This window comes from Suricata suricatta, chromosome 4 (assembly GCF_006229205.1).
Source record: "Suricata suricatta isolate VVHF042 chromosome 4, meerkat_22Aug2017_6uvM2_HiC, whole genome shotgun sequence".
NCBI classification, from domain to species: domain Eukaryota; kingdom Metazoa; phylum Chordata; class Mammalia; order Carnivora; family Herpestidae; genus Suricata; species Suricata suricatta.
The window spans coordinates 4,254,246-4,266,846 of NC_043703.1; the positions used below are offsets into that span (position 1 = coordinate 4,254,246).

At 39.3% G+C, this 12,601-nt stretch overlaps 1 protein-coding gene across 1 annotated transcript in view; it reads left to right on the plus strand.

Annotated features, from left to right (window-relative positions):
* The first annotated feature begins 127 nt into the window (after nt 1-127).
* Nucleotides 128-12,601, plus strand: part of FAM155A (family with sequence similarity 155 member A) — a 619,559-nt gene continuing 607,085 nt past the window's right edge. The window contains exon 1 of the mRNA XM_029936450.1: nt 128-1,587. Within this exon, the coding sequence (XP_029792310.1) occupies nt 673-1,587 (915 nt within the window). The 5' untranslated portion in view covers nt 128-672. The remainder of the gene's footprint in view (nt 1,588-12,601) is intronic.

Here is a 12,601-nt window from a genome sequence, read left to right on the forward strand (position 1 = left end):
GAGGAGGAGAGCCAGGAGAAGGAAAGGAAGGAGGAGGAAGAGGAGGAAGAGGAGGAGGAGGAGGAGGAGGAAGAGGAGGAGGAGGAGGAGGAGGAGGAGGAGGAGGAGGAGGAGGAGGAGGAGAGGAGCGGAGCTGGGGAGGCGCTCTGGTCGCCGTCAGTGGGCAGCGGAGACGCGGCATGCCCCTGGCAGGGGAGAGCGGGCTGTCCTCAGCGGGGCCATGGGGACCCGCGCTGTGACAATGCCTGGGTGACAGAGGAGCAGCGCCAGCCACCCCGCCACCTCCACCATCACCTCCTGCACTCAGCTCACCACCGGCCACCAGCCCCTGCCTCCTTCGACTGCCTCTCTCTCTCTCTCTCTCTCTCTCTCTCTCTCTCTCTCCCCCCGTTATTGTTTTCCACTCTACAGAGGATGGGGGTCGGCTTATGATTAGGTTGGGAGCAAGTCAGATCTTCCTCCAAAGATTGGTAATATTTATGTAGGCAAAAAGAGAGAGGAGAAAGAAAGAGGGAGAGAGAGAGAGAGAGAGAGAGAGAGAGAGAGAGAGAGAGAGAGAGAACCGGGAGGAGGGGATAAGGAAATTAAACCCTTTAAGTCAATGCATATTGTGGTGACACCGGCACAGGAGCCCTCACGGTGGAGTCGGCCAGGGCTGTGCGTTCCCAAAATATGACCAGGGGTGCTTGGATGTGTCGGCAGTATGACGACGGCTTAAGAATCTGGTTGGCCGCACCCCGGGAGAACGAGAAACCGTTCATCGATTCGGAGAGGGCTCAGAAATGGCGACTGTCTCTGGCATCTCTCTTGTTTTTCACAGTCCTGCTCTCTGATCACTTGTGGTTCTGCGCCGAGGCCAAGCTGACCCGGGCCCGGGACAAGGAGCAGCAGCAGCAGCAGCAGCAGCGGCAGCAGCAGCAGCGGCAGCGGCAGCAGCAGCAGCAGCAGCAGCAGCAGCGGCAGCGGCAGCAGGAGCCCTCCTGGCCCGCGCTCCTGGCGAGCATGGGGGAGTCCTCGCCCGCCGCCCCGGCGCACAGACTCCTCTCCGCCTCCTCGTCCCCCACCCTGCCCCCCTCCCCGGGAGACGGCGGCGGCGGCGGCAGGGGCGGCCGAGGCAAAAACAACCGGAGCAAGGCTCTTTTGCCAGGAAACTCCGCCAAGCCGGTGTGGCGCCTGGAGACTTGTTACCCCCAGGGCGCCTCCTCGGGCCAGTGCTTCACGGTGGAGAGCGCGGACGCCGTGTGCGCCAGGAACTGGAGTCGGGGGGTGGCGGCCGCGGGGGAGGAGCAGCAGGTGAGGGGGACGCCGGCTCCGCTCTGGAACTTGTCGGATTTTTACCTTTCGTTTTGTAATTCCTACACACTTTGGGAATTGTTCTCGGGGTTATCCAGTCCCAACACTTTGAACTGCAGTCTGGATGTGGTGCTCAAGGAAGGCGGCGAGATGACGACTTGCCGGCAGTGCGTCGAGGCGTACCAAGACTACGACCACCACGCTCAGGAGAAATACGAAGAGTTCGAGAGTGTGCTCCATAAGTACTTACAGTCGGAGGAGTACTCGGTGAAGTCCTGTCCAGAGGACTGTAAGGTAGGAACCGTGGGCTCTTACCCGCTTCTGGTGCTGTGCTGCCTGTGTGTGTTTGGCCCCAGATGTCCTCTATAGAGTTTTAAAATAGATGGGGTTTTTTTTTTTTTTCCTTTTTGACTCTGGTTTTGTGACTTCAGTTGTTGTTTTTGTGGTTAGGAGGGCCTGAGCTGCTGCTTAAGTTGGAAACACCTTGAGGATTGCTGGTGGATTGGTGCCTTCTGGGAATCTTTGGAAGCCCAGGAAAGACCCTGGTGTTCTGAGATGATAAAGCTGATGCTTTACTATTTCTTTCAGCGATGCAATGGGTTCAAACTCTGGTTCCTTTTTTTTTTAAATGGAATTTGATACTGATGACCCTAGATATAAAAGCAGAGTCAGTGATAGGCATGTGTGGTTTGGCTTCTGGACCTGCAGGCATGATCTCTCTGATAGTGACGATAGTGACATCATTAAGTTGGTTGACCAGGGGGAGAAGAGAAGTTGTTTGTAGCTGTTTATGGAGGAAGAACGAAAAAACATGTTACTTGTTTTATGGAGGTAGTTCTGGTTGTTTGGAAAGTATGGAGGCCTACCTAAGCATGTTTGTTCACCGTAAGTTTCCTGTTTTCTTTGAGATGTCTGTATAATAATTGACCTGAGACTCACTAGGAATAGAAAGTTTTAATTAAGTATCTGGTGGTCGATGATCTGTGTTAGCTACTTTAATAGACACCTTATGTAATTAGCTTTGTCATTTGCTAAATGGCAAATGCTAGGTGCTATGAATGAAAAATGCTGCACTCCCTAATCATGTGTATTATATTCAGCCTCTTCCTGTTGAATATAATAATGGATATAATACTTGCTGATTGACAAAGGAGAAGCCAATGCAAGTTTCTTAAGAAATGGTCAATGTAATTAATCATGGGAGCAAGCGCGAGTAGAAGTGTCCCTGTCCGTGGTGCTGAAATGAGATTTGCCCGAGAGTTCTGTTGAAGATGAAGATACTGCAGTGACCTTTCAGTAGGGAAGAAATGATGACAGAATCTCAATAAGCCTCTATGTTTCAACCCAAGGGTAATTTATTAAACAGCCCAAGAAAATACTATTGCTTTTCAGAAGAAAAAAAGCACCACATTCTCTTCCTTTCTCTTCACTGTTCCCCCAACCCCAACAGGAACAGAACTGTCCCTTTTCTGCCTCACTTGTCTTGTACTGGGGAAGTGTAATCAAGAGCAGTGTGAATCAGAGGCTGTTGTGATACTTTGACAAGAGAACTGGGCTAAGGGTTACCTGTTTAAAATGAACATAGTTCCAGGGCTGTATTTTACTTTGGATCGATCAATTGTGCTTTTGACAATTAACCTAAACAAAAACTAAACTTGCTTTGCTTTGTCAACATTCTTTAAAAGGCCCCAAAAGGCCTTCTTTTCAGATAGTAATATTGAGTTAACAACATTAATCTGGAATGCTACTTCACTAGATAAATGGATCTTACACTTTCTATTTTTCTTAACCATACCACTATAACTCATGCCTGGGGATCAGACTTAGTCTTAATGGCAGAAGTTATTGAAGGACTAGCATATTTATTGCATAGTTATTTATTTTGACAAGATACGTTGCATCACAATTGTAAAGATAAGGATGTTGGTGTGTCTGCTAATTCCACTACTAATAAAAAGGTTGCAAGGATTTCACTGTAGTTATTATTCAAAAGGGGTACCTTGTAATAATGTAAATTTGTTTGCTTCCCTGAATGCAAACTTCTATAGAAATTTCTAGTAATTCCAATTTGCATAGGTTCAGTATTTAAAACATAGTCTGGATTGTCAATAGACTGCAGCATATTTTCAAATAAGCATGTCTAATATATCTTTGTTCAAATACTCAGATTTTAAAGATATGTAAATGTTTATTTTCTCCTTGACCTGAAATAAATCTCATCATTATTACTATGTTATCATTCATAGCTATAAGGTTCAGTGTAGGTTACACTAATTTGTGAAGTTGTAAACTACTTTTGTGTTGTGTTTCTGAATAAAATAGTCATCATTAACTGTATCCACAAAAGCATATTGTAAAAATATCAACTCCTCTTCTTCACATGGAAAAGTAAATACAGACATTTGAGTTTCTTATTGCCACAACACAGAATTTGTTACCCATGATGTCCTGTAGCTATATCTTGGATGTATGATTTCTGTTGATTTGTCAGTTTGACATATTTATTCCACAATTAACTGCTTTCAGTAATTACAGTTTCAAATTTAAGGTGTCAGTCTTTTTGGTTGAGAGCTCACAAGTCAATTGCTTAGTTTCTTGGTTTAATGTATGATTTGTTTATGATTCTCCAAAAGCCACAAACGTATCCAAATACAAATTATATTACATGGCCTCGAATGCTACTTGAACGTATTTGAGAGATGTGTCAGAGTTCTTTCTGAACATATTTATTTCAGACTTTTAATTATGAAATGAGGACGATCATCAGGGCCTTGTTCAAAATATACATTCTATGTAAAACTTTCTGTATTTTAAGATAGTCACAAAGTCCTAGGCTACATTAAAAGTAAATGCATTATATTTCTGGGATTGGTAATATATTCATGAAAAAAATCCGGTTTCAATAGTTTATAAATATGTTTACAGAATTATAGACATGATACACTTAATCATATTAGGGATACAAACTATTGTAACTCATATTTTAGGATAAATATACTAACTTTATTGTACCAATATATAATCAAGTGAGCAGTGCAGTTATTTCTAGCTTTTAAAAGTTAGGACATATATTAATACCTTCTAGTTTTATATTCTACCCCCCCATTAAGAAAAATGCCACATAGCATATATGTATAAAATAAAAAAAGATTAAATTTAATTTCTATTTAACTTTTTAAAAAGGCTTTTTGATCCATTATGTTTGAAAAAACAACACTTTAATATTAATCTAATACATTCATAAGGTCTTGAGTCTAAAGTAACTGAAGATCAAATAGAGCTTGGATTTACTTTAACAGACTTCTGTATTTCAGCATATAATAGAAATCATTTGTATCTAAGAATATTTCTTAATATTCTGAGAAATAGCTGGTTTAATTTTTTTAAAGAAATTAAACACATTTATCTAGGATGTAATTTATGAACAAATAATGAATAAAAACCATTGCATGTATCATGTATATTATAGCATTCAAGCTGCTATATTACATAAATCAGCAAAAATTATGACAGTGATACTTCTCTGTAGTTTGCAGTGTTATTCAAAATAGTGTTTTTGATGTAAGTTTAATAATAATGTAACAAATCTTTAAAAATTTCAAGTTAGGAAGTATTATTAAAAATATAATATTCTAAGACACAAAATTACATCTGTATATTATCAACATACTTGATTTTTTACTTAAAGATTTTCCCTTAAATATGCCATTCTTTAGCCCCTGGACACTCTCAAGAAATAGACTATAAAAAGTTATGAAATACTATAAAAATTAATATATTTTATAAAATATACACACATTATATATTATATAATATGTATATATAAATATACTCAGGGAATATAAATTTCTCTGTGAACAGAGGAGTTTTCATAACTGCTAGCTTTATTTACTTCCTATACCTTAAGACAGATGGTCAGGGAAAGCAGGTTTGAGGTTAGATTCTAACATAAATCGTTACATCATCTGTATTTTAGTTCTGTCAGCACAAGTCTAATCTTTATGCTCTCAAGACCATATGCATTCTCATATTTTTATTTTTATAGTCTCATATTAAAGCAGATTCTTTTGCCTTTTTTTTATTTAACAGACACTGACCAGAGAGAGATTCTGCCAATGTTCAGTATATATAACAATTCTGATGCCTGACACTTTCTGTAACATTTGAAAGAACCACTTACAAACAGTAACCAGTTTGCTAACATAGAATTTGGGTTACATAATGTGCAGTTAAAAAAAAAGGCATTTCTGAAGTTCTTATTTATTTTGGTGTCACGCACTATAAATTTTTAAGAACTAGTATTTTTAAAGAAAATCAAATATCTTACAGTTCTTTCCACTAAAATATAATTTTGATGTTGATTAAGTGCGAATGTAGGAAGTATGACACCGTCCAGAAGTGTGGGATACATCTGCAAATACAACTCTTTTATATTCTACCACTTAATTATTTTCAGATCTGCAAAATCAGATAGTCTAACCATGCAGATGATCACTTCAACCATTAATAAGGTAATTTATAAGATCAACGCCACCATCATAATCATTTCTATGACCCAGATTTTTTATTTATTGTATTTTTGCTCCTTATGCAAGGATTTTGCTCCTACTGATTTATGATCTGTGTTTTATTTTTATAGGGAAACACCCCCAAATTTATCTTAATATTAGATGCCAGTTGATTTGTAGACTATTTATTTTAATATTAGAGGCCTGTTGTTTTATAGACTAAAGAATAAATATTTTTACTTTGAGAATGTAACTGGGTCAAATTAGTAGCTGTATGGGGGCATAACCACAAAGTTTCAATAATTGCTGTTATACGTTGATTTAATCACTGTAATTAGATGAAGTTGATGTCTGCATATGCGAGGGGAATTAAAATGTGAAGGAAAGGAGATCAAAGAATTCTTTAGCCTAATGCTCCCCCACATGTAAATCATAATACATTAAGGTATCTTTTCTTGCTAGTTGATTATGTGAAAACAAACATACAGATAGTCATTTCAAACAAGAGAACATTTGGTTTGAATTATCTGACCTATTGCTTTAGTTTCAATTCCTAATTTCCTGTTTAAATCTTCACCTTCTATATCAACCTCACTCCAACTCATTGGATGAGTATGAGCACATTTGGGATGTACTGCAAAGATGGTTCTTCAGTATCAGTGAACATTTAGTCTAGATCAGTGGTCCTTGGGATCACATTGGAATGTCCCAGGATCTATGAAGGAGACCCTGACCCCAAAGGAATTCTGATTTCATTGGTCTGGCTTCTGTCATGGGCTTGGGGTTTCTCGTTTCCCACGTGACTCTCACATGATGAGAATGGAACTCAGATAGTTTTGACAAGTGGGAGAGGTAACAGGACATAGCCAGAGGGCAGGGGTGTGAATATGTAATAACTGGGTTGAGGGAGTAGATGAAAAGTGAACCAGCTGGGTGAAAGGGTAAAGGGAGAGAACGTAGAGAGAAAGAGTTGGATGCAGAGAGGAAGGATGGGCCCATTGGCCATGGCAATTCTTTCTTTTAGGGAGAACTGAGTCATCATTCTAGTGTTCAATAACGGACTGATCGCAGGAGTGCAGAAGCGGAATGATTGTCTTCCGGAGACTGACCAACTGTTTGATTAGAGGAGCCCCAGGCTCATTATTTTTGTCTGTAATTTTAGCCTATCTAAATGGCTAAAGTTCAGACTGTTTAAGAAGTACATGGTTGGTTTTAAGAGAAAATATTTTGGCTTTACATAGTATTTTTTATGATTCTGGTTTATTCTTCATCTATTCACTTTATTAATCCTAGGAAATTGCTGTTCTTTTTCACTTCTATTGTAATAATAAGCCATGTGGGTTTTTTTTGACTTATTTCTATATTATTGTAGTAACTACTTGACATTCATACAGTTTTTGGAAGTGCAGACTGCAAAGCCGTCACAGATTATGACAAAGCTTAACTTAGGAATTAGTTTTAAGAGGATCTTACTATTGTTCTGTTTGGAAATGATGGTAATATGAATTATATTTCATTTTTAACATTTTAGATTATAGATAATATGAAACATTAAATTTAAGTTTTATTATTAAGAATTAAATATAATTACAATCCAAATAATGGAATTTCTTTAATGAAATGTAAGTTTACTCTGATTCTTTAAAACTGGAAGAAGACATGTTTAACATTTTTCTTTCTTTAGTAATAAGTAGTTACCCATTTATAGTATGTATTGTGTTGGGCTACGTGAACCTATTTAATTCTTGGCTCTTTCAAGTGTGACAAGGTAATAGTTAATCCCCACTACCCCTTGGTAGTCTGTTTCTACATTCAATCATTTATAAGCTACTGCAGATGGTAAAAAAAAGTTTTGCAAAAATAGAAGGTTAATATCTGTGTAAATACTGTCAATGACTTTGGGGGTGGTGGTAGTATTTCCTCACATACTATGTGATGGATAAACGCAGCAGCTAGTTCTCTGGCCACGCACGGGGGATGAAGTATGTCGGCCACTCCACCCTGAACAAGAGGGATAATGGACTCTAGTCCACACTGTGTTACCGGCCTCCGGTCTTCTTACCTGCCTCTCAGTGTCCCTTCCTGTTTTCACCTGGCCCAGTCTTCTGGCATCTCCAGGCCCTGGGTCCCATAGGAAACCCAAAGTTAGAAGGTCTTTGTATCCCCACTCCCATCAACAGTGATCAGTCTCTTTCTTACTGAACTATCACTGACTTAGTTTACTTGAAAAGCAAATGGAACTAAAATGTAAATGGACGATCATGACAGCATATTAGCCATCACTGAAAATGATTTGAATCACTCATAGATTTGAGTGCTGGAACAAGCTTCAACACTAGCTGTTTAATAAGCTTTAGAGCTCATTAGGAGTCAGAAACTTGTCCAATCCATTTAATCCTTGCATCATATCCATATGAGGTGATGTGATCACAGAGTTTACAGATGAGTAAAGAGAGGACATAGAGTTGACTATTCCAAGGTCAAATAGCTGGGCAGTGTTAAAGATCAAGTTCACTTTGTCACTTTAATGTATTTTCTTTTATTATGAGCATTACAAACATACCAAGGAATGAAAAGATCAGTATAATTAGCCCACATATACCTTCACATAGATTTAACAACTGTTATATATCTTGCTGTAGGAAATAGCTGTGGGGAAATGTTCACACTCAATTGTGAAGGAACACAGATCCCATGCTAAGGTCTTTGAATTTTATTGTCTGTGTGATAAAAAAAATCAGAGAGGAATTTTAATTAAGGAGGATTCATTTGGGATGCTTTGTTTTTCTCAGAAGTTAGCTTTGGTGGCAGTGTGATAATAGGCAGGGACAGGGTAAAGTAATTCCAGAGAGATCCGTTTGGAATCTGCAGTATTCCTTAGGGGTAATATCATGGCTGTAAATCAGGATTCTTCAACAGAACTTTCTATGACACAAGATAAATTTTATACTCCGTCCTGTCCAATAAGGTAGCCCCTAGCTGTGTGTGTGGCTACTAAGAAGTTGAAATATGGCTAGAGTGAATAAAACTCTGAATTTTCAGTTTTATTTAAATTTGATTAGTCTATACTTAAATAGCCTCAGTGTCTAGTGGCTACCATGTTGGTCAGAATGACTACAGTGGCTATGGAAGTGGAGAAGACAAGATTCAGGAGACTTTTCTCATTCCAAACTTACCAACTGTAGAGGGAAGATATGATTCAAGATTTATAAAAAGTGAGATTACAGATGTTGATACCATTCTATTAATTGATTAATTAGTTAATTACTTTACTGATATATATTTATCTATTTTGAGAAAGAGAGATAATGGGAGCAGGAGAGGGGCATAGGGAGGGAAAGGGAAAGAGAGAGTCCCAAGCAGGCTCTGTGCTGTCAGTGCAGAGCCTGACGTGGGTCTCGATCCTGCAAATGGTGAGATCATGACCTGAGCTGAAATCAAGAGTCAGACGCCTCACTGAGCCACCCAAGCACCCTGATGTTGATACCATTTGAAGAGATAAGAGATACGGAGGGAAAAATGAGTTGGGATTGAGACTGTTGAAAGAAACAAGGAGTTCATTTTTGTAAATAATGCTAGCAGGAGATACCCAGTAGATCACATGCCATGTGATAGGAAGTTTGGCTGTGAAGTTCACACTCTACAAGTACATTTGAGTTGGGAAGCTGTGGACAGAGATTAGAAGACCCAGCGAAAACAAACTATATGGTCAGAAGGGCAAGATGAATCCTGAGAAGAACAACATCTGAGGGTTTGAGCAGAAAAGGGACCAGGGAAGGAGACAGAGAAGAGTGAGGAATAAGAGTGAAAATGTGAAGGAGGATGATAATGGGGTTGGGAAGAGAGAGGAGGGAGAGGGACAGGGAGAGGAAGAGGGAGAGGAGAAAGAATCATGAGAATGTGCTTATCTGAAAGGTATAGGGAAGGGCTTTAAGAAAGATGCAGAATCAGTCAGGAGTGTCTTATCTTGCAGAATGGACACCTAGGATGAGCCCAGGAATAGGTCACTGGATTTGGCAATTATTTTTCTTGTTGATGATGAGATAGTTTCAATAGATTGGTAGGGAGAGATGTCAAATTGTGATTGACTGAGGAGTAAGTTGGAACTGAGGGAAGGACTCGTCTGAACTACTCTTCCTTAGGAGAGACAAGAGAAAGAAAATGGGGTAGGTGGAAAGATGTGGAATTTAAAGAAATAAATATTTTATGATGCAGTAAACTGTAGAACATTCAAAGCTTTTGATCTAGGACCCAGATGGGTATATGAGACAGAGAGTAACAGATTTGCAAAAAGGCAGTGATGGCCCCAGATCCCAAAGAAGTGGTAGGTTCCCATCTATTCCTAGCCTTGCGGAGGAAGAGGGGATGTATCTGTGCACTCTGGAGAGGATCCTTTGTTTTGTTTCTATTTTAAACAGGAACAATGCTTTAGTTTCAGGATTTCAGAAAACACATTTGTCATCTTGAATATGCTTAACTGAAGTAGGAAATTCATTTTCAAGTAATATATAATAACTATTGATTATAAATGTCAACAATTACATATGCGTTACTATAAATATTTTCTTTAGGAATTCGTTGCCCTGGGGTTTCATTGGGTAGATAGGGAATCCACTGAATTAAGTGTGGCTATTTCTTAATAGGATTTCTTTAAAAACTCATTGAATTAGAAATAGAAATTAAGTCTAAACCCAAAAGAGAATACAGTATAATGGTTAAAGTAACAAATGAGAATAGGTGCGGTTCAGCTCTCAGATTCACCATTTATCAGTTACATGTTATCGCCCAAGTCACTTAAAATAGGGATTTTAGGATCTCTTTCATAAGACGGTAACAGGGAAGAAATCAAAAGACTCCCATGCGTATTAATGTCCTCAGCCTAGGACTTGATGATCACCAACAAATGGTGACAAGTTATTAAAAGCCTTGGGGGGAAAAGCTATGAGAAAAATCAGTGAAATCTTCTCTTGAGAGCGCACAGATATTTTCTGGTAAACAACACTCATTTACAAGAGTTTTATAAGCAGACTTTGCATCTTGCATTATAACATTCCCAGCTTTATTACATCTGTATTTCTCCTGCTTCTCTAGAAAGGTGCATAAATTATGGAACAGTGCTAAAATAAAACATAAAACAAAAGTTCCTCTGGAGTGAAAATATTCCATTCCTAATGCTCCAGGTTTTCTCTGTTTTAGGTTAAAAATTAACCTGTGCTGGAGTTTAGACTGAGTGGATTCTCTTAGATTATTCCAGAGGGACTTGAGCCCTTTTGTGCACAAACCTCTTTTGAGAGGACAAGTGGAAAGGCTGCTATAATGATCTCCCATCTCCTGAAACCCTACTGGTTAAAACAAAATTTGGGGGGAAAGTTCTGTATTAAGTAGTTTGTGAGGCATTGGGAAGTCCTGCCTTGAAAATCCGTTTTACAAAATGGGGCCCTTTGCCCTGCTCTCTAGATACTTGGCTTTGTTTTCGTTTTTTGCATCCCTATAATTTTTTGCTCTGACTCACATTTACCCGTTTAGCCATACTTAGTATTTTTGTTGATTGGGAGAGGCAGTTGGGTAAAAGACTGCCTTGGTATTGAACTAGAGCTAGCAGAGAAAGCCAACATGTCAAGTGCCAAGATACAGAAACTGAATGGGGAGAATAAAAGACGGGGGTGTGCATCCTGAGTGGGCACATGCTTGTCCTGAGAAAGAAGACACAGGGAGGCCCAGCAAGGTTCTTCAACTAGATAAACATCATCACAGGGAAGGGGAGACTTGATACCCAGTACTTGGCATGGCTCTAGGGGTGAGCATGAGGCTCTGTAGGCATATTGGTGTTATGCACAGGAATATCTTTACTCTCAGTAAGAAAGAGTGTTCTGTTAAAGGGTACAGTGGAGACAGTTGCCTGAGGACATCCGAGCACACCGCATCCCATGGAGGACCCAGACCAGATAACTTTGCACAGTGAGGCTGTACTTACTGTCAATCCCTGTCAGAGAAAAATGATCTTATGCAGAAAATATAACTATTTTCTCAGCCTAGCACCTTGCTCACAATAATAATAATACTTTGCTTTGCAAAGTAAAAGTCTTGACAACATTGACTTTAAATTATTTTTCTGGTTCCTGTTCATATTATTATCAGTCTGAATAACTTTTAAAATGAATGAATCAACTACCTATGCTTATCCTGAAGATACGTAGGAATGGAGTTAGACTAATCTATAAGGAATTTTTGTTGTTGTTGTTGTTGTTGAGTTGCAGAAACGTTCGTTATCTTCTGATCAGAACACATCAATCACTGTTACTAACTCTCGAGTAGGACTCAACCACATGGTCAGACTGGGAAGGAAAAGGTGGATAATGACCTTTGTCTCTTGGTTATGTAGCACTTCTTTTCATGCATTAGCTCACTCCCAGATCTAGTTCTTTGGGGATGTTATCACCAGGAGCAAATCACTGCATCAAACTGAGCACCGTTATTGAATTGTACCCGTATATTGAGTTTTTACCAAAAACAAGCCCCATGCTGATAGCTCTAGCGTTCTTATCTTGTTTATTTCCTACAACAGTCCAACATCACGGGCCACGCTAGCTTTATCAGCAAGTGGGGTGACAGTGACTGACGTTTAGAGCAGTTAAGGGATGCGCTCAGGTTCTTACAGGTAAGTACAGCATAGCCAGACTTTAAACTGAGTAGGATGTGGCGCTTAATATCAGAGGCTTAACTTAGTTACTGTATTACACTGTCCACTCTGTCACCAATTGTTGCTCATGTCTGGTTGTTTTGTTTTGTTTTTGTTTTTG